The following is a 25,528-nucleotide window of genomic DNA, read 5'->3' as shown; positions in this document are numbered from 1 at the left end:
AGGGCACAGAGTTCTCTGAGGTGCAACCATTGATTCAGGTTTGTGCAGAGTTGGCTTCATCTGGTACCCCCGAATGCAAGGATGAATTTTTGCCGTCATTTAGTGCCGACCAGGTAGAGTCCCTGGTGTAGTTATTGGAGGATGATGTGGATTACTTCTTGGAGCGTTATTCTGCATGTTCACAACAGGTGCTAAGAGATTGTATAAACGCAGTGCAGTCTTTGACCAGACAGGCTTTGTGTAAGCTGAGCTTTGTTCAACCCATACTGCAGACATGGTCAGACTTGTTGCACCCAGCCTCAGTCAGCTTGCAACGTCATTCCTCTGCTCAAGGCACTCTTCCTGCATCCCCGACAGCACCCCCAGTGACGGCCCAGTATACTCTGCTAACTACCACATATCAGTCCCCTGCTCCCACTCGCTGCACCTATCCTATCTTTAACCCTGTAAAGAAGTCCTCTGTAGCAACTGCTTCCTCCTTTGTTCCAGCCCTCAGCTCTTCTCTGCCTACAGCTGCTCTACCCACTTACAAACTTGCGCTTACTTCCTGCGCTCCAGTAACTAAAACCAGGAAAAAGCGAAAATTCTTTCCAACCAATACCATCCTGCCAGTATCCAAACCGGTCAGCCTGCCGTCTGAGAACCCGCCTTTCGTGGTTCAGCCTGATACCCTGATGCCCGATGACCCAGTGTACCCTACCCAGCTTGATGTGTCTACTCAGCATGATGGTCCTATTATGCCAGATGGCTCGGTGCCCGCTGTCGTGCCAGATGGCTCGGTGCCCGCTGTCGTGCCAGATGGCTCGGTGCCCGCTGTCGTGCCAGATGGCTCGGTGCCCGCTGTCGAGCTTGGTGACCCAGTGCCCGCGGTTCTGCCAGATGGCCCGGTGCTCCGCCTGATGGCCCGGTGCTCCGCCTGATGGCCCGGTGCTCCGCCTGATGGCCCGGTGCCCGCTGCTCCGCCTGATGGCCCGGTGCTCCGCCTGATGGCCCGGTGCCCGCTGCTCCGCCTGATGGCCCGGTGCCCGCTGCTCCGCCTGATGGCCCGGTGCCCGCTGCTCCGCCTGATGGCCCGGTGCCCGCTGCTCCGCCTGATGGCCCGGTGCCCGCTGCTCCGCCTGATGGCCCGGTGCTCGCTGCTCCGCCTGATGGCCCGGTGCCCGCTGCCCCGCCTGATGGCCCGGTGCCTGCTGCCCCGCCTGATGGCCCGGTGCCTGCTGCCCCGCCTGATGGCCCGGTGCCTGCTGCCCCGCCTGATGGCCCGGTGCCTGCTGCCCCGCCTGATGGCCCGGTGCCTGCTGCTCCGCCTGATGGCCCGGTGCCTGCTGCCCCGCCTGATGGCCCGGTGCCTGCTGCCCCGCCTGATGGCCCGGTGCCTGCTGCTCCGCCTGATGGCCCGGTGCCTGCTGCTCCGCCTGATGGCCCGGTGCCTGCTGCTCCGCCTGATGGCCCGGTGCCTGCTGCTCCGCCTGATGGCCCGGTGCCTGCTGCTCTGCCTGGCGGCCCGGTGCCTGCTGCTCCGCCTGGCGGCCCGGTGCCTGCTGCTCCGCCTGGCGGCCCGGTGCCTGCTGCTCCGCCTGGCGGCCCGGTGCCTGCTGCTCCGCCTGGCGGCCCGGTGCCTGCTGCTCCGCCTGGCGGCCCGGTGCCTGCTGCTCCGCCTGGCGGCCCGGTGCCCGCTGTCCTGCCAGATGACTCGGTGCCCGCTGTCCAGCCAGATGACTCGGTGCCCGCTGTCCAGCCAGATGACTCGGTGCCCGCTGTCCTGCCAGATGACTCGGTGCCCGCTGTCCAGCCAGATGACTCGGTGCCCGCTGTCCTGCCAGATGACTCGGTGCCCGCTGTCCTGCCAGATGACTCGGTGCCCGCTGCTCCGCCTGATGGCCCGGTGCCCGCTGCTCCGCCTGATGGCTCGCTACCCGCTGCTCCGCCTGATGGCCCGGTACCCGCTACCTTGCCCGCTGCTCCGCCTGATGGCCCGGTGCCCGCTGCTTTGCCTGATGGCCCGGTGCCTGCCGTCTGAGAACCCGCCTTTCGTGGTTCAGCCTGATACCCTGATGCCCGATGACCCAGTGTACCCTACCCAGCTTGATGTGTCTACTCAGCATGATGGTCCTATTATGCCAGATGGCTCGGTGCCCGCTGTCGTGCCAGATGGCTCGGTGCCCGCTGTCGTGCCAGATGGCTCGGTGCCCGCTGTCGAGCTTGGTGACCCAGTGCCCGCGGTTCTGCCAGATGGCCCGGTGCTCCGCCTGATGGCCCGGTGCTCCGCCTGATGGCCCGGTGCTCCGCCTGATGGCCCGGTGCTCCGCCTGATGGCCCGGTGCCCGCTGCTCCGCCTGATGGCCCGGTGCCCGCTGCTCCGCCTGATGGCCCAGTGCTCGCTGCTCCGCCTGATGGCCTGGTACCCGCTGCCTTGTCTGCTGCTCCGCCTGATGGCCCGGTGCCTGCTGCCCCGCCTGATGGCCCGGTGCCTGCTGCCCCGCCTGATGGCCCGGTGCCTGCTGCCCCGCCTGATGGCCCGGTGCCTGCTGCCCCGCCTGATGGCCCGGTGCCTGCTGCCCCGCCTGATGGCCCGGTGCCTGCTGCCCCGCCTGATGGCCCGGTGCCTGCTGCCCCGCCTGATGGCCCGGTGCCTGCTGCCCCGCCTGATGGCCCGGTGCCTGCTGCCCCGCCTGATGGCCCGGTGCCTGCTGCTCCGCCTGATGGCCCGGTGCCTGCTGCTCCGCCTGATGGCCCGGTGCCTGCTGCCCCGCCTGATGGCCCGGTGCCTGCTGCCCCGCCTGATGGCCCGGTGCCTGCTGCCCCGCCTGATGGCCCGGTGCCTGCTGCTCCGCCTGATGGCCCGGTGCCTGCTGCTCCGCCTGATGGCCCGGTGCCTGCTGCTCCGCCTGATGGCCCGGTGCCTGCTGCTCCGCCTGATGGCCCGGTGCCTGCTGCTCCGCCTGATGGCCCGGTGCCTGCTGCTCCGCCTGATGGCCCGGTGCCTGCTGCTCCGCCTGATGGCCCGGTGCCTGCTGCTCCGCCTGATGGCCCGGTGCCTGCTGCTCCGCCTGATGGCCCGGTGCCTGCTGCTCCGCCTGATGGCCCGGTGCCTGCTTTTCCGCCTGATGGCCCGGTGCCTGCTGCTCCGCCTGATGGCCCGGTGCCTGCTGCTCCGCCTGATGGCCCGGTGCCTGCTGCCCCGCCTGATGGCCCGGTGCCTGCTGCCCCGCCTGATGGCCCGGTGCCTGCTGCCCCGCCTGATGGCCCGGTGCCTGCTGCCCCGCCTGATGGCCCGGTGCCTGCTGCTCCGCCTGATGGCCCGGTGCCTGCTGCTCCGCCTGATGGCCCGGTGCCTGCTGCTCCGCCTGATGGCCCGGTGCCTGCTGCTCCGCCTGATGGCCCGGTGCCTGCTGCTCCGCCTGATGGCCCGGTGCCTGCTGCTCCGCCTGATGGCCCGGTGCCTGCTGCTCCGCCTGATGGCCCGGTGCCTGCTGCTCCGCCTGATGGCCCGGTGCCTGCTGCTCCGCCTGATGGCCCGGTGCCTGCTGCTCCGCCTGATTGCCCGGTGCCTGCTGCTCCGCCTGGCGGCCCGGTGCCTGCTGCTCCGCCTGGCGGCCCGGTGCCCGCTGTCCTGCCAGATGACTCGGTGCCCGCTGTCCTGCCAGATGACTCGGTGCCCGCTGCTCCGCCTGATGGCCCGGTGCCCGCTGCTCCGCCTGATGGCTCGGTACCCGCTACCTTGCCCGCTGCTCCGCCTGATGGCCCGGTGCCCGCTGCTTTGCCTGATGGCCCGGTGCCCGCTGCCTTGCCTGCTGCTCCGCCTGATGGCCCGCTGCTCCGCCTGATGGCCCGGTGCCCGCTGCAATTAATAAATTTGTCTTATTCACACTATACCTGAAGTCTGCGTTTCCCTGTGTCAGTCCACAAATTTCTGGTCATACACGGATCCCTAACAGGAGGATTCCACTGAACCACTGAGATGTTGTATTCTCTTTTATGCATGTTGGAATTCTGCATCTGGTGAATGTTTAATTCTATCATTTGATCACCAGAAGATGTACAGTGGACCACTTAACTTGCACTTCAACATCCTATGAATTTATTACATGGACTTTGTCACCTTGGCATTAATAGTCACTTTTTTGGATGTTTGTTTGCACTATTGTCACTTTATCTATTTATTTATGCATACATTTCCACTGCAAGTGGGAACATATGCTATTAATGGCTATTTAATTGTGGTCATACTGCAACAGATCATTTTCCCAGCATATTAGCATTTGCATTTTATATCATATTGTCATTGGAATTTTCAGCGCTGCACCTTATTATTGGTTTAAGGAGGTTATTGGTACCTTTCGGTGTACAACGGCTCCAGTAATAGCGCTCACTTCCACCTCTGTATATTACAGGTGAAACTCGAAAAATTAGAATATCTTGCAAAAGTTCATTTATTTCAGTAATGCAACTTAAAACATGAAACTAATATATGAGAGAGACTCATTACATGCAAAGTAAGATAGTTCAAGCCGTGATTTGTCATAATTGTGATGATTATGGCTTACAGCTCATGAAAACCCCAAATCCACAATCTCAGAAAATTAGAAGAATATTACATGCAATCAAGAAAACAAGGATTGTACATAGAACAATATCGGACCTCTAAAAAGTATAAGCATGCATATTGTAGTGACTTTTGGGGGACTATTCATTAAAAATATGATTTTATTCCAACAGTAAGAAGCCCAGCTGTCTGTGAGGGGTTAACCTTTCTTGGTTAGAATTCAAGTGACCTTCTAGTGAATCACACACACAATGAGTGGAAGAGACTTGTTCCAGGCACAATATACTATTGAAATGCCTACAGGTGATCAAACAAAGTCCCAGGAAAGATAATGGTGGGATCTGATGTTGGTTACTCGAAGACCTAGCAAAAGTATGTTTACTAAACAATTGCCATTGTCTGTGGGAAACTAGGAAATTTCACCTGCAAGAAAGTTAATTATAAAATCAAACACTACTATGTGGACTCCAAACAGTGAGTCATCACACCTACCGTATTTTTCGCTCGATAAGACGCACCTGACCATAAGACGCACCTAGGTTTTAGAGGCTAAAAACAAGAAAAAAAAATATTCTGAACCAATGGACTGCAGACACATTACAGGGGATGACCAGAGACTGCGGACACAATACAGGAGATGACCAGAGACTGCGAACACAGTACAGGAGATGGCCAGAGACTGCGGACACAGTGCAGGGGATGGCCAGAGACTGCGGACACAGTACAGGGGATGGCCGGAGACTGCGGACACAGTGCAGGGGATGGCCGGAGACTGCGGACACAGTGCAGGGGATGGCCGGAGACTGCGGACACAGTGCAGGGGATGGCCGGAGACTGCGGACACAGTGCAGGGGATGGCCGGAGACTGCGGACACAGTGCAGGGGATGGCCGGAGACTGCGGACACAGTGCAGGGGGTGACCGGAGACTGCGGACACAGTGCAGGGGGTGACCGGAGACTGCGGACACAGTGCAGGGGGTGACCGGAGACTGCGGACACAGTGCAGGGGGTGACCGGAGACTGCGGACCTTTGGGGAGGGAGGGGGAGCGGGTACCTGAATTTGACAGGTACCCACTCCCGCGGCGTTGTCTTTCCCTCTTCTTCCCGCGCCGGCTTCTGTGACAGCCGGGTGCCCACTGCGCATGTGCGAGAAGCACTGCGCTTTGTGAATGGCCCGGCGCCTCCTGGGACCTCTCATGTGTCCCAGAAGACACCGAATCATTTACAAAGCGCAGCACATGCGCAGTGGGCACCCGGCTGTCACAGAAGCCAGCGCAGGAAGACTGTGCAGCGCTGGAGCGAGGAACAGGTAAGTCCCTGCAGGACAGAACAGCTGAGCGGCCGGCCCGGTATTCTGACATGGTGGCGGCAGAAATACCGGACTGGCCGCTTTATATTCGCTCCATAAGACGCACTGACATTTTCCCCCCTTTTTTTGGGGGAAAAAAGTGCGTCTTATGGAGCGAAAAATACGGTAACTAAAAGAACAATGATGAGACAGAAACCTAACTGGCTGAAGGTTCACCCAAAACCTTGGCGAGTGTGATGAACAAACACACTTCTTGAGCTGTCACAATAGGTTATTGAATTAAGGTTTAACTACAGGCCAGTCTATGTACAGTCTATGTACTTTAACCGCATGCCGCCCAGCCACTGCCCACGGTGGCAGGGCGGCACTCACAGGCAAAACCACGTTTTAAAATGTGTGTTTTGTAAACAAAAAGGGGGCGCGCGCCCGCCCGCCCTATTTGTCCTGTGGATCCCCACCGCAGATGTCAGTTGCCGGGTCACAGCCGCTCATTAGCGGCTATGTCCTGGCGATCGGCGGTAAACGGTAACAGAGAGCACAGCTGCAGTAGCTGTGCTGTCTGTCACCTCTCTGTCAGCTCGAGGATGAGCTGATCGAGAAAGAATAGTTTCACTTTCTCGATCAGCCTTGTCCCGCCCAGTACACACCCCCGCTCCCTAGTAAAACACTCCCCTCACTCCTATAACCCTTCCCTGCTAAATAAAGTTAACCCCTTCCTCCCCATTGCCATTAGTACAGTGTCAGTTTTTTTTTTTTTTGCACTGATCACTGTATTAGTGTTTTGGGGGATGTCAGTGACCCCAAGTCAGTACCCCCCAATGTCAGAATGTCCGCCGCAGTCCCGCCATAAGTTCGCTGCCATAAGTCCCTGATCGCTGCCATAATTCGCTGATTGCCGCCATTATTAGTATAAAAAAACCCCTAAAAATCCCAGTATCTTTCCCGCCATTTGTAAACGCTATAACTTTCACGTAAACCAATTAATTTACACGTATTGGGTTTTTTTTTAGCAAAGACATGTCGCAGAATGCATTTTGGCAGAAATTTGACTAAATTTGATTTTTGCATTTTTTTTTTACTGGACATGTTTTATAGCAAAAAGTCTAAAATATTGTTTTTTTTCCTCAAAATTGACAGCCTTTTTTTTTTATAGCGCAAAAAATAAAAACCGCACAGGCGATCAAATACCACCGAAAAAGAAAGCTCAATTTGTGGGGAAAAAAAGGATGTAAATTTCATTTATGTACCATATTGCATGACCACGCAATTGTCCGTTAAACTAACGCAGCGCTGTATAGCAGAAAAATGGCGTAAATTGCAGTATTTATACCATAGTTTGTAGACGCTACAACTTCCACACAAAGCAATCAATATACACTTATTGGGATTTTTTTTTACCAAAAACATGTAGCGGAATACATTTTGGCCTAAATTTATAACCAACTTTGAGTTTACTATATATTTTTTATAGCTGAAAATAAAAAATATTGTTTTTCTTCAAAATTTTTGGCGTTTTTTTGTTTATAGCGTGAAAAATAAAAAGCGCACAGGTGATCAAATTACACTGAAAGAAAGCTCTATTTGTGTGAAAAAAAGGACGTAAATTTTGTTTGGGTGCAGCATTGCATGACCGCGCAATTATCAGTTGAATTAGTGCAGCGCCAAGTAGCAAAAAGAGGCCTGGTCATTAAGGGGGGTAAATCCTCAGGAGCTCAAGTGGTTAAATACTCAACAATGGATAAGGGTCTCAGTCACATTCCCATGAACTATATTTCTGGCCAAGGTGAAATCTGGGTCGATTGAAATACCAAGAAAAGTGTGGAGGATCTCAATGGGATGTTATAAAGAGTATGTTTCCACACACAAAAATATATTCAGCAGAGTTGGGGATTGCATACCACTAAATTAAGTATGAAATGGTGAAAAGTAAGTATTTTGTGAATTGGTATCAGTTGTATGTTTCCATCAGAAAGCAAATGTTTCACACAAGTTTGAATCTCAGGGAAATGAAAAACTGAATGCATATATCTTTCTATGGTTCTTATCCAAGAATGAGTAGTAAAATTAACTACATTTGGATAAGACATATATATCTAATACCTAAAGTTACCTTGGTTTCCAATCAAGGCATGAGTCATCATTAATACTCAAATTGTTTTGTGATCCCTGACTGCCCCCCAGTGGACAGGTGAGAAATATCTTATGTACACACACTTCTCGACCGGCCAATCAACAAGCCTGTTGGGAGGGTCTTTTAAAACAAAGGTTTGGATGGTATAAAAAAGCCATGCACCTCACATAAGGAGGATCATGTTAAAAAGAAAAAAAAGATAAAGAAAAACCAACCGACAAGGAGGAGAATTTGAAGAGCTGAAATCTGTCCCATCTGAAGAACTACTTCTCAATCTTTCAATACTACTTCTAAATCTTCTAAGAGCTGCTTCTCAATTTTTTTTTAAACTTCTCCTAAACTTCTGAACTTCTACACTCCTACACTTTTTCTAAACACTGCAACCTACTGCACTATCTTTCACTCGCTCCCTGCGGCCATTCTTCTGAAGGAGTTCCAGCTGCCCACTGGATCCGCTGGGGAGGCCTCATAATCCAGGTTCTGGGTGTGGTGAGACTGCTAAGAGTTGATATTGTATTTTATATTTCCTCTCTTGCATAGATTGATAGTAATTGTATTTGGGTGTTTAGTATATAGATATATACATAATTATTACTGCTAAAAATTATTTGGTGTAATATTGAAATGATAGATATTGCATAATTCATTAATTTGTAGTTGGTTATAGTGCGATTTATCAGGGAATATTTTCTCACATTTCTATGGCCATGTTTTGTGAGAAATGATCTCTGAAGTACCATAAATTACCACTTATCACTAAATTTGATTTTAATCTTTACCATTATCTATATCTGTTGTTTGGTGTATAGAATTAGTATATTATATTTTTGATTGTATGTACAAGTATACATTTATCACCAGTCTTTTGCGTTTGTGTTAATATATATATACATTTTGTACATAAATACATTTATTTATTATAAGGCAATTTTTGTGTATATGGTACGAAATCATACTGGCTAAAAGGACTCAAGGTATATTATTAAGTAGTGATCAAATTATTAAGGTGTCCAAATTATTGGTTCATTAAATATTTGCCGTATTTTAACGGCTGGAGGCACTGCGATATTTTGTTTAAGGGAAAGGACACCGCCCTACCTAAGTAGAATAAATTCTTACATAAACCACCACAATATGTACTCAGTAAAAGGTTTGGGCCCCTTTTTCAGCAATTACTGCTTCAATGCGGCGTGGCATGAAAGCTAACAGACTGTGGCACTGGTGAGGTGTTATGGAAGACCAGGATGCTTCAATAGCGGCTTTCAGCTCTTCTGCATTATTCTGTCTCATGTCTCTCATCTTTCTCTATGGGGTTCAGGTAAGGCGAGTTTGCTGGCCAATCAAGCGCAGTAATCCCACGGTCATTGAACCAGGTTTTGGTGCTTTTGGCAGTGTGGGCAGGTGCCAAGTTCTGTTGGAAAATGAAGTCAGCATCCCCATAAAGCTCGTCTGCGGAAGGAAGCATGAAGTGCTCCAAAATCTCCTGGTAGACGGCTGCGTTGTCCCTGGACTTAATGAAGCACAGTGGACCAACACCAGCAGATGACATGGCTCCCCAAATCAACACAGATTGTGGAAACTTCACACTGGACTTCAAGCATCTTGCAGTGTGTGCCTCTCCATTCTTCCTCCATACTCTGGGTCCTTGGTTTCCAAATGAGATGCCAAAGTTGCTCTCATCAGAAAAGAGGACTTTGGACCACTGAGCGACAGACCAGGTCTGTTTTTCTTTAGCCCAGGTAAGACGCTTCTGACGTTGTTTGTTGTTCAGGAGCGGCTTGACAAGAGGAATATGACATTTAAAGCCCATGTCCAGGATCTGTCTGTGTGTGGTGGCTCTTGATGCACTGACTCCAGCCTCAGTCCACTCCTTGTGAAAGTCCCCAACACTTTTGAATGGCCTTTTCCTGACAATCCTCTGCAGGCTGCGGTCATCTCTGCTGCTTGTGCACCTTTTTATTCCACACTTTTCCCTTCCACATAACTTTCTATTAATGTGCTTTGATACAGCACTTTGGGAACATCCAACTTTTTTTTCAATTACTTTTTTGAGGCTTTCCCTCCTTATGGATGGTGTCAATGATGGTTTTCTGCACAACTGTCAGGTCAGCAGTCTTTCCCATGATTGTGATTCCTACTGAACCGAACTGAGAGACCATTTAAAGGCTCAGGAACCCTTTGCAGGTGTTATGCCTTAATTAGCTGATTAGAGTGGGACACCTTGAGCCTAGAATATTGCACCTTTTCACAATATTCTAATTTTCTGAGATTGTGGATTTGGGGTTTTCATGAGCTGTAAGCCATAATCACAATTATGACAAATCACGGCTTGAACTATCTTGCTTTTCATGTAATGAGTCTATCTCATATATTAGTTTCACCTTTTAAGTTGCATTACTGAAATAAATGAACTTTTGCATGATATTCTAATTTTTTGAGCTTCACCTGTATTATAGTTGTATCTGTTGTGTTTTTTTTAGGTTCTGGAGCTGTGGCCTACGGCTGGTCCCTGGGTTCCATCACCGCCATTTGCTGTGACGGGCAGGGATGCCTTCGGCCCTAGTCTCAGGGGCTTTAGGCCCTCGCTTTATTATCTCATCCACACTGTGCTCTGTTTATGTTTATGCGGGGGCATACTTTCTCGTGCCTGTTTAAGGGATTATTGAATATGTTTTGTAGAGGGGGATCGCCCTCATCTGAGGGTGACTTCCCTCAAGTTATCATTTGCCTGTGGGGGGCCTGGGTTGGGATCGGATACATGTGCCTTTGACGCTCCCCGCCTAGGCCTTCCATGTATTACGCAGTTTCACGCTGCATGTTATTTTGACAGTTCGCCTGTGTGATAGTTTCCCCTCATTTATCTCATTTTTGGTTTTTTTTTGTTTTTTTCTTCCCTGCTCTTCCTTTCAGACCCCCCCCCCTTTTTTTTCCCCATTTGCTCTCCCTCAACCAACTCCGATTAAATTTTCCACTATTAATTGCAGGGGTTTTAACAATCCGGAGAGGCGGAGCCAGATGCTCTACCATTTCCGTAAATGTGGAACGCAGATCTTACTACTCCAGGAGAATCATTTTCGCTCTGATGGTATCCCAGCCCTCCACAATCATCACTATACTCAGTGGTGTCACAGTACTAATCCGCAGGCTAGGTCTAGGGGGGTGTCGGTAGCCTTTCATCATACCTTCGGCCTGGAGGTCCTGGACTCCCTAATCGTTCCAACGGGTCGCTACCTCTTTCTTAAATTGAAATACCAAGATTTTGTTTTTACAGTGGCAAATATTTACACTCCCGATATAGATCAGGCTCCATTTCTGGCAACAGTTCTCTCTAGGCTGTCCACTTTTGGGGGTCGGCCTTATCTCAACTAAGTCGCGTTTGCATGACTTACACCTAGTGGATGTTTGGCGCATCCAACATCCTTCGGAGTGAGACTATAGTCATTTCTCTGCAGCTCATGCATCATACTGTCGTATAGACTATTTCTTTGTTTCAGAGTCTTTTCTAGATTGTCCTATTTCATTCTCTCTCGGTCATTCCTTATGGTCAGACCACGCCCCAGTCCATCTTACGATTCAGGACCGACCGTCGTCTGTGCGTCACTTTTCATGGCGCTTGAATGATACCCTACTCAAATATTCTCTATGTATCGCGGAGGTTGTGAAGACTATCCAGGACTTTATTCTAGACCACTCCTCGGACACTACCGGCCCTCTTAACCAATGGGAGACCCTGAAATGTGTTCTTAGAGGGGTTCTTATTAAGCATGGCTCTCGCTTGAAAAAAGCTCGTAGGTTGGAGATGCGTCGCTTATTTTCGCTCACTGCACGCCTTGAATCGTCCCACAAACGTGCGGTGGACCTCTCTAACACTCGTAGAGATTTACTCCAACTACTAGATTCCTCCTCCCTTGTTGCACAAGACAAAGCATGCAACACTCATTACTCTCTAGCTAACAAATGTGGTCAGCACCTGGCACGTGTACTCCACCCTCGACCGTCCCGTCATCCGATCCAGCACATCAAGGCGCCTGATGATACTAAAATCTATCACAACAAGGGCATCTGTTCTGTGTTTGAGCGTTACTATTCTCAACTCTATAACCTCTCCGCGGCGAATCTTGATGCTCCTCCTGTTTCCTCCCTGTTGGCTATGTCCCAATATATTAGGGAGACGGCGTTACCTGTTCTAGACCCCCAAGATGCATTGGATCTGGAGGAGCCCTTCTCGATTATAGAAGTTCTTGGGGCAATTAAGGCCCTGAAAACTGGTAAGTGCCCAGGTCTGGATGGATTCACTCCACGCTTTTAGAAAACATTTGCCACCCAATTAGCCCCGATTCTGGCCCAAGCGTTTAATGTTATCGATGATTTGAATGTACCTTCATTAGCTTTTTTGTCCGCCGCTATTTCTGTTATTCCTAAGCCGGGTAAAGACCTTTCTCATTGCGGTAGTTATCGCCCAATTTATCTACTTAACCTGGACGGTAAGCTTTTTTGCTAAACCTTTAACGAATCGTCTTTTCCCTTTCCTACCATCCTTGATCCACCACAACCAGCTTGGCTTTGTTCCGGGTCGTGAAGCTAGGGATAATACCTCTAAAACAATCCATCTCATCTCTTATATCAAGCAACCCATCTTAAAGGCTTGCCTACTTTCATTCGATGCTGAGAAGGCGTTCGATCGCGTCGACTGCCGCTTTCTCTGCCTTACCTTAGAACAGATCGGTTTTGGTTCGCGGTTCCTTGATAGCATTATGATTCGTTAAAGGATGTCCCCTTTCGCCCCTTCTCTTTGTTCTAATAATGGAACATCTTGCGAGAGCCATACGAGCGAACGACTCAATCTTGGGCATCCATACTCCCTCCGCACATCATAAATTATCCTTATACGCCGAGGACCTTATAGTTTATGTTCAACTGTCACTTATTTCCCTCCCCAGTCTTTTCCACGAATTTCAGAGATTTGGTTCCTTCAGCAAATTTAAACTTAATATTTCTAAAATGGAAGCCCTCAATATTTCTTTACCTCCCCATTTACTGACGAACCTTCGGCCTAACTTTTCATTTCATGGCGTCCGAAGGCTATCACTTACTTGGGGATCCAGATTTCAGCTGATCTTAATGCTCTAATTTCCCTTAATTATTTATCCTTACTTACTTTATCCGAAGGGATTTGGCTTCATGGGGCGCTTCAGCCCTGCCCTGGTTTGGCCACATCAACACCCTCAAGATGGATACTTTGCCTAAGCTATTATAAGTTTTTCAGACTGTACCGATCACTGTCCCTAGGAGTTTTTTTTCCTTTTCATTATGCTCCCTTTCACACAAGTTACTTACTTATCCAAAACTCAAGAGGGTGGAGTGGGTTTACCGGACTTTGAGCTTTACTACAGAGCCACGTTACTAGCTCGGATGCTTGATTGGTTTCCTAGACCCCTCCGTAAAGCCTCTTGTATGATTGAACAGGATCTCTCTCAGGTTGATCTTCAGGGATTACCATGGGGGCATGATTGGGAATATTTGCATTTTTCCCGGCTTGTCCCCTTTGACTTTAGCTATTCTGCGGTTGTGATATAAACAAGGCATAATTACTCTTTTATCTTCTGATCCCTCTCCCTTATCACCACTATTTGATAACCCCACTCTTCCTCACGGGTTGGGCTCTTCTATTATTGGACCCTTCACACGCGCTTCCCGGCCCGTGGCTTGGGACTTTATGTGCCCCCAATCGGGTCTTCCGCTCCTTCAGGGTGGGTCTAGGGATTGATTAACCACTCTACACCTGTCCTCCTTTTGCAAGCACTTGCTGCTTCCTCCAACATTCATCGCCCACTTTCTGAGATTGAGCGGCTGTGTTCCCTCTCTGACCCACCGAGACACTTCCTAGCTTCTCTCTATAAAGTGCTCCACAATGCTCTTCACTCTGAACTCCCTCCTTACACTAAGGCATGGGCTCAAGATCTAAGTAAGGACATTTCAGTGGAAGACTGGTCCACATCATTCCACTTTACCCATAAATCGTCTATTTCTTGCTACTCTCAAGAAAATAATTTTACGCTTTTTTTCTCGTAGGTACAGGGATTCCCTCTCCCTACACAAAATCTTTCCTTCTACACCTGATCTTTGTTGGTGCTGTAATAGAGCTTGTTGGTACACAGCTCCACATCTGGTGGGATTGTGATCAAATACAACCCTTCTGGCGACAAGTCTGTGCAGTATATAACCGGGTCTATGGTGAGTCCTTAAATGCTATTGTGCAGACAGGACATGCAATTGCTGTCTAATATTAATGGTGCCAAAATTAAAGTATTGCCAAGAAGAATAAATCCTGATGAAGCCACGTGACATTGTGGATTAATGCGTAGAGCGCGGTGACATATTTCCGGTTACGCACATCCGGTAGACACCATCTTAGGACACCCAGGACCTTGCAGTACACCCACAGAACATGGGAAACAGGCTGTATGATACCTGCAAATACTGTGAGTGTTCCTTTTGGCTATTCTTTGTCTGCTAATGGATTAAACGGTATTTCACTATGGAGGCTCTTTGTCTACCTCTCTACGGCCTTATGATACCCCTGGAGTTTTAACCATTTGAGGGCTATAGCACCTGGCAGAGGAGGCTGAGTGGCACTACAGGAGCCAACTAACAGACATCCCCAGTTGTGTGGAGCATTATTGCTTAAAGCATTGTGACCCTTAGGGGTCGCATAGTTAAGGTGAGGAGGCATTCTAGCCATTTTTGGATTTAGATGTACATGTGTGGCATGGTAACACGCATCTTGTTTGGAGTGAAGAATTGAAGCACTGATATTGCGTTGTCCGTTTGCACATCTACTATCAAGCACTTAATTTTGCACTTCATGACAGACTACAAGTTTGATTTGCATTTAATATTTTTATATATTTATATATTCTTAGAGCAGTTGTCACTTTTATCTAGAGTGTGCATATATAGTTTTGGATTTATTCTTCTTGGTATTACTTTAATTTTGGCACCATTTAATATTAGACAGCAATTGCGTGTCCTGTCTGCACTATAGCACTTGTCAAACATAAGTTTGGGCAATAGAAAGCACTAGTTTAATCATTTTATTTGTTTATCTACACAGTGTGACCACTTTATGCATATCTCACCTTATTGTAAAATATACATTGAGATTTTATGTGAAGCGCTTAACCAATACTGTTGATTTATGTTATACATCCTTAGGTATTGGGAATAGGTGGTAGCAGCTTGCATTAATTTAGGTTTTTGTCTATTTATACCATTGGAGCGCAGGGGGAATATCATTTATATTTATGGTGAGTCCTTGGCCCCTTCGCCGGAAATTGCCCTTCTATCTATATTACTGGGCTCTCGGGCAGCACAGAAGAAAAGTCTGTTGCGCTTCTTTCTGTCTGCGGCCCGCCAATTAAAACCTCTCTTTTGGAAAACGGCCACCCCCCTCCTCTCCCGATGTTGGTCTCTGTGCTTAATGATACCATGCGTATGGAGGAAATGCTGGCATTTACCAATGATATCTATGATAAATGTAAGTTGCTGTGGTCGATCTGGCTCCATTTCTCCTCCTCTGCGATTTCTCCGAGATATGTGCTCCCCTGTTGTGCTTTAGTGGAGTTGAGCCTTGCTCCCATGACTAATTTTCATTTTGGCTTATCCGCCGATTGGACCCTGCGGTTCGGGCAGCGGGGTCGCTCCGGTGAGATTTGGTTGAGGAACCACCCTACTGTTGCTTTCTACTGTTCCTGTCTCCCAACCCCCTCTCTTCTCCCTCTTCTCTTTTGCTTTCCTTTCCGCTAGCTTTTTTCTTTCTCCCCCCCCCCCCCCTTTTTTCTTTTTTTTTTTAGTTTACATTTGTGGTTGTATTGAGTTCTCGCATATTGTTTCGGACCTCTCGCACGGGAATCCCCCCCCCCCCCGATACTTTATTATGTTATACCTCCGTAATGTAAGTTATTGATCCTCTCCTCTTGCAGTTTTACTGCATCATTTTCTTACATCCATGTGGATCATAATCTCATCTGTGATGGTTTTTTTCTTTTGTTTATTTACTTGTACATGTTCTTTATACTTCTCATGTTATGACTGTGTTACATTTATGCAAAATAATAAAGACAAATTTGCCTTTTAAACACAAACGCTCATAAATTTTAACCTACGTTTTCTAGCAGTCAGTTTCCAGCGTTCAGAAAAGTTTTTCAAACTCCCTGTGTACATGAGCCCTTAAAGTGGAACGTTAATGATAAAATTTAATGATAAAGTGGAAATTTTAATGATTCTCTACACATTCTCAGTTGCTCTCTATATTTCAGCACTGCGCCAAAAAACAGTGCAACTAGAGGCTGATCTGCTGACAGCCTAAAGATTTACTGCTGCTCAGTGGCTCTGAGCTCCAGCAAAATGTCATCCAGAGCAACAAGAAACAGGGACAATGCTGGAGACAATTTACAGCATAAACGAATTTTGCTTGCATAATTAATATGGATGGTATGTTCCTTGCTAAACAACATTATTTTATATCAAGTTGTTATGCTTAAAGTTCCGCTTTAAGATCATGTCTTTCCATTCAGATCTTTGCACAGTGTATTTTTGATGAACGCAAATGTATTATTTTTAATAACGTTTTTGCTATTTGTTGAAATTTGTTTTGCAGTCATCACTAGCTCTTCAGGGATCCCAGCTTCTCCATTTACTCTGGAGGTTAAAGATGCACCACAATATTTCAGGTTACAGCATACAGTGTCTACTGAAGAATCTGTGGTCTCTTCACAAACTGATCTGCACAGAGAGACTTTCTTGGTAACCCGTCTTGGAAATAAAGAGCCACATGTACGTGCATCATTTCAGCATGTACAAAAACAAGAGGTAAGAGAACAAGCATATGCAACTACATGCAAATTTGTTTCAAGACTATAATGTACTACCACTGGAAAGTGTTAAATATGTAGTAACCACTAAGAAAACATTTGTCAATATACCCCAGAACTGGATTTCACACATGCTCCATCACTATTTAGTATTTCATTTTACTCTAGGGAAGGGCTCTGTTTTTAAAAGAAAGCAGATTCAGCTGTTAAAACTCTAACCTACCAGAGGGTCTGTATATTAGAAACTACACACAAAGACACTGAGAAAATTGAATTAAAAACAAAAACAGGTTTGAGTGTTCTCAAATCACACAAGCATTTGACAGGCAGTGAGGAGGCAACATAGCTCTTCCTCCTCAAAGAGCAGTGGAAATTGTATACACATACTCATTTTAAGCCCACCATTCCAAAAAATCTTTAGTACCTATCAACATTCCTTTTTCCACTTTGTTTGCATTACAGTACTCCTTTACTTACCATTGGAAAACTGATAAACTTAAATACTTGTGGATTGTTTTAACGTCTAATACCTCCCAACTATATGCTGCCAATTATTGTCCACTAATTAGGGAACTTAATCAAATCTTAATACGATGGAAACCCCCTCTTACTCTCTTGGATAGGTAGAATTACTTCTCTTAAAATGACCTTTCTGCCTAAATGAATGTACCTTTATGAAATGTTACCCATTAAGGTACCCTGAATTAAAGAAATGACAGCAGGCGTTCCTGAATTTCGCCTGGGGAGACACTAGACATAGTAGTCTCTAGACAAGTATTGATGGCACATAAATCTCAAGGAGGTTTGTATTTCCCAAATCTTATAAAATATTACTTGGCTGCTCAACTTTGCTATCTGGCGTCTTTGTCTACTGAACATCCTTGTAATAGATGGAGGGAGATTGAACATCTTTGGTCAACTCTGATACATACCATAATAAAAGATTAAATGTATCAAGTGGAACAGTAAAGTGCAACACATAAGTATATAAACCTGGCGAATATAATGAACAGCATATCAGCAAGCAGTAAGGCAATTATGTGCGTAAGCAGAAGTGATGATAGGTGCACTGTAAGTGCAACTAAAATAATCAATAAATAGTAATATTACTGATATTCGTGGTTGCACATTGGAAATTCGTGCAACATTAAAATTATAAGTCCATAAAAAAACTCAGTTCAGACAGTGTCCATAGAATCATAAAGTGCAGAAATCTAAAGTGCAGGACGTGTGTCAGGGATCTCAGCAGCACACGGGTATGCGGATGCGCAGAACGCCGATGTGCATTAGCCGGCGAGCACTGGGGCTTGGGCAAACGCGGCAGCCGCCCATGCGCACTCGCGATCTCGGACGCGCACCTGGCACCAATGAGAGCACAGGGCGCACTATTTAAACCAGCCCTGTGCATCTCCAAATTGCCATATGGTCTTGTTCCTGATTGCTCCTGTATATTTGATTGCTTTGTTGCCGACCCAGCCTGATCCTGTTCCTGTTGTCCTCTCCTGCTCTGACCTTTGGCTCGTCCTGACTATTCTCTGCCTGATCCTGATTGTCTGACCTCCTGTTGCTGAACCCGGCCCGTGACCTGTTTATTCTTTTGCCTGCCGCTCTGTACTGTCTGCTCTGCTGTTACCAACCCGGCCTGTCTGACTACGTTAATACCTCTTCACATCTGGCTCTCACCTGCTACCTGCCATTGGCGGCTACCTCTACCACAGCTGGTTGTACTCGGGGGTCGCGACCTGGTCTCAGGCTGCTTCAAGACCATCCCCACCATCAGGGGCTCTGGTGAACCAGCAGACTGAGGCTTAGACTCCGCGCCCTGAGGAATTCCGGCATGTGGGTCGCTAGAGGCTACCGCCAGTCGGCTCCTGACAACGTGAAATTAATCACACAGGGGAATCCACCACCTCAGTCAGATGTACACTCAGACGGTTAATGATAACAGGCATATAGGTATATTACATCTGGAGGTAAAGAGGCAGCCAGGGGGTTAAACGAACTGCTCCATCAGAGGCATAGGTGGAAGAGGAGCCCTTGTCCTAGGGTAGATGGCTCACAAGAGCCAGAAAATCATATATAGTGTAGTATTTGAGTATTACAAAGCAGAGTAAAATATTCCCGTGGAGTGATAAAATAAAAAAAAAAAAAACGGTACCAAAAAGGCCGCCGCTCCGTCCTTCGGCAGCATGACTTCAACAATGTTGCTCCATCTGACACGTTTCGTGCGCATGCACATCCTCAGGGGTACGCCCATTGCTAACGTCATGTACGGGTCCCATTTAAATAGCCCGTAAGGCGCGAAATTAATCCGATGGCGCCATTTTCCCGGAGAGTTTCCGGTCAGGTGATGTCGGCGGCCATTTTCCTGGAGACCGGTCGAGTGATGCCGGCTGCCATTTTTTTCGAGGGACAAAAAAAAAACCCATAATCTTAGTGCAAGGTAATGATGATTTACCATGGAGACAAAGGGTAAACGTCAAGCTGTTGTCGGGGTATCTAACAGCAGCCATTACCTAGGAGGTATAAGTAACATGGCCATGATGTTATAACAAGAGGCAACACTGATGATGTCTGTAGGAAAATAATACAGTAGAAACCGGGGGACTAAATGGAATACAATGAAAAATAACAAAAGGGTAACAAATATAATGCATTCAAATATTGTAAAAGAGACCAAATAAAGAAAAAAATGTTATTGGAAAACATATATTCAAAGGTAACGCTAAAAAAATGTCAATTGATGTCAAAACGTAAGGAGAAAAAAACAAATGGCTGAAAATGTCGCCAATATATCAAAAAGTGAATACGATATGATATATTGTGGACTATTAAAAGGGTTGGCAAAAAACATATACATAAGTGACAAATTCATATTAACCAAAGAATATAAAAGCAAGGGATATGAAAAATAAAAAATTAATTGTATGAACAAATGTAATATGAAATACATTGGAATATATGGGAAGAAAAATGCAGAGTAGATTATGACAAGTAAATAAAATAATATGCATAATAATAAATAACACATGATACCAAATGTGCATAATAATAAATAATGCATGATACCAAATGATGCGGAAAATATCAGCCCAAGGACACCAAAAAATGGAAATAGTCAAGCTATAAAATGGAGAACGCAAATTCAGTTTTTATCAGTGAAACAATTGATATCTATATCTACATTGTGGCTCTGAGGGTGTCAGGGCCTTGGACCTCTACTGTGTCAGGCAGTAACTCTTCTCACTGAGAGTTACCTGGGATGCTGGACAACACTCTGCCTGATCTATTGAACAATCCTGCCTTGTGCCTTATTTTCTGATGAACCTTGAACTCCTTGCTCCTCCCATGAACTTCCTGACTGATGCCATGTCTCTGCACTTCCTGTTTGCCAAATTATTGTGCCTTCTCCAGCCAGTATCTCGCTTTGTCTCTCCTGCTGCCGTCCGTACCTTCGCTACCGACCTTTGGCTTGTTCCTTTGAGTACGATTCTGCCTCATCCCAACCTGCTACCACTTGTTACCGGCCCCTGACTTGTTTACTAACTGCGCTTCTGCTAGATCCCTACCTGCCATATCAGTTACTGGATCCTGGCCTGCTCACTTCCTGGTGGGGTTATCCTGAGAACTGCGACCTGGTACAAACACGCAGCAAAATCCATTTCCACCATCAGGAGCTCTGGTGAATACCGGTTAGTGCTTAGACCCCGCACCTCAGGTGAGCCTACGTCATCTCCCAGGGTGACCTGCTTGTTTACCTATCCTGTTGGTTGGTCTGCTGCTATAGCTACTGGTCTCTGAACCTGACCTCCGTGACAGCGGGTTTAGGGATCTCATTTCATATATCCATCTTGTTTCTAGCTGTGAGATGGCCCTCCTTTTACTGCAACCTCTCCAGTGTGGACTGAGGATATCTATGCCTGTGAACTTAATTCCCTGTGGATCTTTATGGTGGTAGTCTTTTTTTAATATTATAGAGATGCTTGCGCATTCTATCCCTCATGCACCTTGTGGTTCTGCCAATATATTATTTACGGCAGGAGCACTCCAGGAGGTAAACAAACGTTCCTGCTATTGCAGGATATAAAGGAATCTATTTGGTATGTAGTGTTAGTTACGCATGACGTAAAGGAAGTTATTTTAGAGTGTCTTCTGCCACTTAATAGGTAAATAGTGCAGCGATTACACGTAGAAACCTTTGAGTTCTCCAAAGAAGGAAACTCTCTGAGGAGGGTCTATAATATTTGGGGCAATTTTGTCTCTTAATGTGGGTATCCTTCTAAAGACTACTTCAGGTTTTGAGGGGAGGAAGCCTTTAAGTACAGGATAATTTTTTAGAACATGCCAATGTTTATAAAAGATGTTTTTAGCCTAAAAATGCTGTGTAGAGTAGTGACAAAGAGACATACCATTTGGGACTTAGATTTCTTAGTATCATTCACATGTAAAGTTTTCATGTCTAGATTAGCCACCTGGCTGATGATGTCATTAAGAGTGTCAGTGGAATAACCTTTCTCAAGAAATCTCTCCTTAAGGGTATTAGCTTGCATGTAAAAATCGGATAGGTCATGGTAATTGTGCCTAATTCTGGTGAACTGTCCCTTGGGAATTTTTTTTTAACCATTAAGGATGGTGGCAACTATCGGTAGGTATGAAACTATTCCAATCTGTGGTTTTAAAGAAGGTTTTAGTTACAATCCTAGTTCCATTATTTATCAGTGTTAAGTCAAGAAAGTTGACCCTTTCTTGACTATATGTATGGGTTAACTGGATATTCAGTGAGTTGTTATTTAAAGTGTTTATAAAATTATTTAAAGAACCTTCTTCGCCTTGCCAAAGAAATAAAATGTTGTCAATGTACCTACGATAATTTTTGAGTTCAGGCCAGTCCCTTGCATAAATCGAGTCTTCTTTCCACCAAGCCATGAAAAGATTTGCTAGACTCGAGGCAAACTTTGCACCCATAGCAACACCCCTAATTTGCAGGAAAAATTGCTTGTTAAACCAAATGTAATTATGTGTCATGGTAAAGTCTAAAAGGTTCAAGATAAAAAGTTTCTGGGTGTCCTTCTATTTTTCGGTTTCATGGAGATAGTAGTAGTTCACGGCTTCCATCCTATCTGTGTGTTTAATATTGCTGTAAAGAGAGGCAACTTCAGCTGTGACTAAAAAGGTGTCTGGAGCGTTAACGTCATTATTAACATTGAGTAAAACTTGTTTGGTGTCTTTAAGATAAGATAGGGTTTCACATACTAAAGGCTGCAAAAATATGTCAATATATTTCCCCGCTCTAGAGAGAAGGGAACCTATGCTGCTGATAATAGGGCGTCCCGGGGGGTGAAGTAGATCCTTATGGATCTTGGGTAGCCAGTATAAAATGGGCAGTCTTGGGGCTGATGGACATAGAAATTATTTTTCTTTTTTTGTAATTGCACCATTTCTATAGCCAGTCTTAATAACGTTTCTCTATTCCTTTTTATAGGTTAGGGTGGGATCCTTAAGTAGAATCTGGTATGTGGCATTATCTTTCAAAATATTATATGCTTCTAACATGTAATGAGACTTATCCATAACAAATACACCGCCCCCCTTGTCTGCAGGTCGAATAACCAGATCTTTGTTATTCAAAAGGCTCGAAATGCCCTTAGAGATGGATTCGGACTGATAAATGCGGTTAACCCTTAGACCTTCCAAATCCTTTAATACCATATTCTTGGAGGTGGTAATGTGAGGGTTATTCCTGCTGGGGGGTTAAATAAGGAGGGTTTTTTTTAATTGTAATTAATATTCATATTAGCAGTAGTGGAGTTCCTGGTTATAGGATTCTGCAAAAAGTATTTAAGAGAAACATTGCACACAAACTTGCCTGGAACTTATTAAGCTTAGTCTTGGGTGCAAATTTCGAGCCTTTATTGAGTAGGACAGTCTCTTGTAGAGTTAAAGTTGCTCTACTGAGATTAAAAATGCCATTGTTCGTTATACCCATCGTCTTTTGGGGTCTGTTGACCCTCTTTCCTCCTCTGGTGCCTCTTCTTGATGAAGATGCCTTTTTTACACCTAGTTAAGGTCTGGTCTATAAGGAGGCGGTGCATGAGTTTCAGGCTCAATAATTCAATACCTCATACTCATTAATGCAAAATATTATGATGACATTGCAAAAAGGGCACCTCATCATTTTAGATCTAAAATTCCCTCTGAGGGAATGTCCCATACACATCCCAAGCATTTGATGCCGCACAGGCAAAATCTTAAGATTCATATATTCTGTGACCTTAAGCTCTTGGGGGGCACTCAACACGGGAAGAAACCTTCTTTTTCCTCCCGCTTGTCAGTTTCGGACGCAGCACTGCATATCTTCTGCCAGCTTGTTTCATCTGACAGGGTCACGATCCTTCTATGAATCCTTCCTCCTTTAAGAATTTAAAAAACTGCCCCAACTTCTAAAATATTTGACAAGAGCCACCTTCTTAACAGCCAGACCATAACTGGTGTCCCCCCATTATAAGGCATATCACCAAAACTAAGTTAAAACAAATCTCATTCTATTCATGTGCAGCCAAAGAGTTAGAGGAGTTAGCAAGACACACAGCAGGAAGATCTGTAGCAGAGAGAAAGTTAAAGAAGTATTCCGCATTTGTGCATAAGACCATGTCAGAACTTTCATAAACAAAGAACATGGCATCACTGAGGGATCTCAGCCAGTCTTTCCCCAATCAGGGAACTCGCATATGTGTGCTGCGTATTTGTCATGAACTTGCTCTGAGCTTTCTTTGTCCATTCATCTGAAGGGTGGCCTGCCCTAACTCCATGTATACATTTCCACGTACCTTCTCTTATTAGCAGCATTTTCATCTTGAATTTCCAGGACTGGGAGTTCTGGTTTGTTAGTGTCAGGGCTCCAGGTATGACCAGAGGTGTGTGGACTGACACAGGGAAACGCAGGCTTCAGATATGGTATAAACAATATGATTTATTAAGACTAACAATACAAAACGCAGTGCAAAACATAACATAAACACAGTGCAAACAAACCAAACCAAACCACCGACAGATAACAATACATACAATGCAAGAGTCGTCAGGCAGGCCGGGTCAGTAGCAAACGGGCAAACGGAGTACCAGGAACAGGCGGGAGAGTGGTCGGGGTCACAAGCTGGGTTCAGTAACTCACGGGCAGTGCAGAGGGTCAGGCAGAGAATGGTCAGGGTCACAAGCCAGGGATCAAACAGGAGAAGTCAGCAGAGGTCAGGATCAGGCAGGGTCGGCAACAAGTCAGGCAGAAACAGGAACACAGGATACAAGATACAGGGGCCCATGGAAAAACACACACCAAGGCCCTGACTGTGAGTCTGGCCATTCCTTAAATATAACCCCTGCAATCAGCTTCAGGTGTTTGGCTGACTGCAGGGGTGAGTCTCTGATTGCTGAGAGCACCCGCTGGCCAGCCCTGGTACTGCAGCCCACAAGGCAGGTGAGTCCCACCATTATTGGCAAGTCCATTCCTGACAGATTTGCAAATGAAAGCTTTATTACAGCTGTGTTACTGTTTTCTTATATTCTATTTGCAGTCTTCTTTGCTGTAGCAGGCTATGCCTGGGTGTCTGGGCCCATAACCTGTTAAAGATTCTGTATATAACCCCACAGAGCAGAGTAGGTGCACAGTAAGGGCTGCTGTTAGAAATCATGGAGCCCCATACAGCCTGTCCATGAGGAGGAAGAGGGGAATGGTGAAGTTCTTTTTTAACCACTTGAGCCCCCAAGCCTTTTCTTCCTAAATCCCCTTGAATAGCAGATTTTTATTTTTAGGCAATGTTTTGGTTTCAAATATATCTTTTAGCATCTGCAGTCTTCCCCCGCAATAGTACAGCATATGATATTGTGTTGAGTAGATACCAAACATGTCAAGACTAAAAATTGCACACAAATTGTGTAAATGGCGACAAAGTACAATATCTAAAATTGGCCATAGGTGACTCTTTTTAAAAGGCTGTACAGGTTACCAGTTCAGCGTTACCAGATAGGAGGTCTGGTGCTAGAAATATTGCATTTTTATGTTTTTTTGCTCCACTTTATTGCTAATACATTGGATGAATAATATCCCTTGTGGTAGCTGGGGCAGTGACAGGTCCTCTTTATGGAGAAACCAGGGGGCTATCAGATCTCCAATCTCTCCTCTGCCCTCCAGTGCATCAGATCGAACACAGATTGGTTTGACTGGCTGCTTTCCTGGCCAGTAGCAGCCAGGTAAACACAGAATTGAAGCTGTAAGTGATGTAAAAAGCTTCCGGCTATATTTGTCACAAAGGGGAGGAAGAAATGCATGTTCCTTCCCCTACTCTGTATGCTACCAAGCTGACTGCTTACAGCAGGACAGCCTGGGAACATAGGGGTGGGCTGTGGTGAGAAGAACAGTGGTAATTAATTTTAGCTGAACAAAAAATCATCAGACTCATGGTATATATTATTCCCCCTCCACTGCTTTGCAGTATAAGGAGGAGCAGTCAGGGGCAGTAAAAACACACAGCTGAGCTGCACATTTTTACCATACCCCCAAACACAAGTGGAAATGAGTCCTAAGGCTCTTTTCACACGATTGGTCTGATTGTCAGTTTTTCAGGTGGACCCATTTGGACCCTCCATTCACCTTTTATGGAGCGGTGGTTGTAAG

General features: G+C 46.5%; 1 protein-coding gene across 1 annotated transcript in view; it reads left to right on the top strand.

Moving 5' to 3' along the window:
* LOC149441590 (transmembrane protein 132A-like) overlaps positions 1-25,528 on the top strand; it is a 555,893-nt gene that overhangs the window by 30,820 nt on the left and 499,545 nt on the right. Inside the window, exon 2 of the mRNA XM_089657142.1 lies at positions 16,647-16,858. Within this exon, the coding sequence (XP_089513268.1) occupies positions 16,647-16,858 (212 nt within the window). The remainder of the gene's footprint in view (positions 1-16,646; positions 16,859-25,528) is intronic.

This window comes from Staurois parvus, unplaced genomic scaffold, assembly GCF_062004578.1.
Source record: "Staurois parvus isolate SC_StPar_1 unplaced genomic scaffold, SC_StPar_1.0 ptg000969l, whole genome shotgun sequence".
Lineage (NCBI taxonomy): Eukaryota > Metazoa > Chordata > Amphibia > Anura > Ranidae > Staurois > Staurois parvus.
The sequence above is the reverse complement of the archived record's forward strand: the minus strand, read 5'-3'. Positions and strand labels throughout refer to the sequence as shown.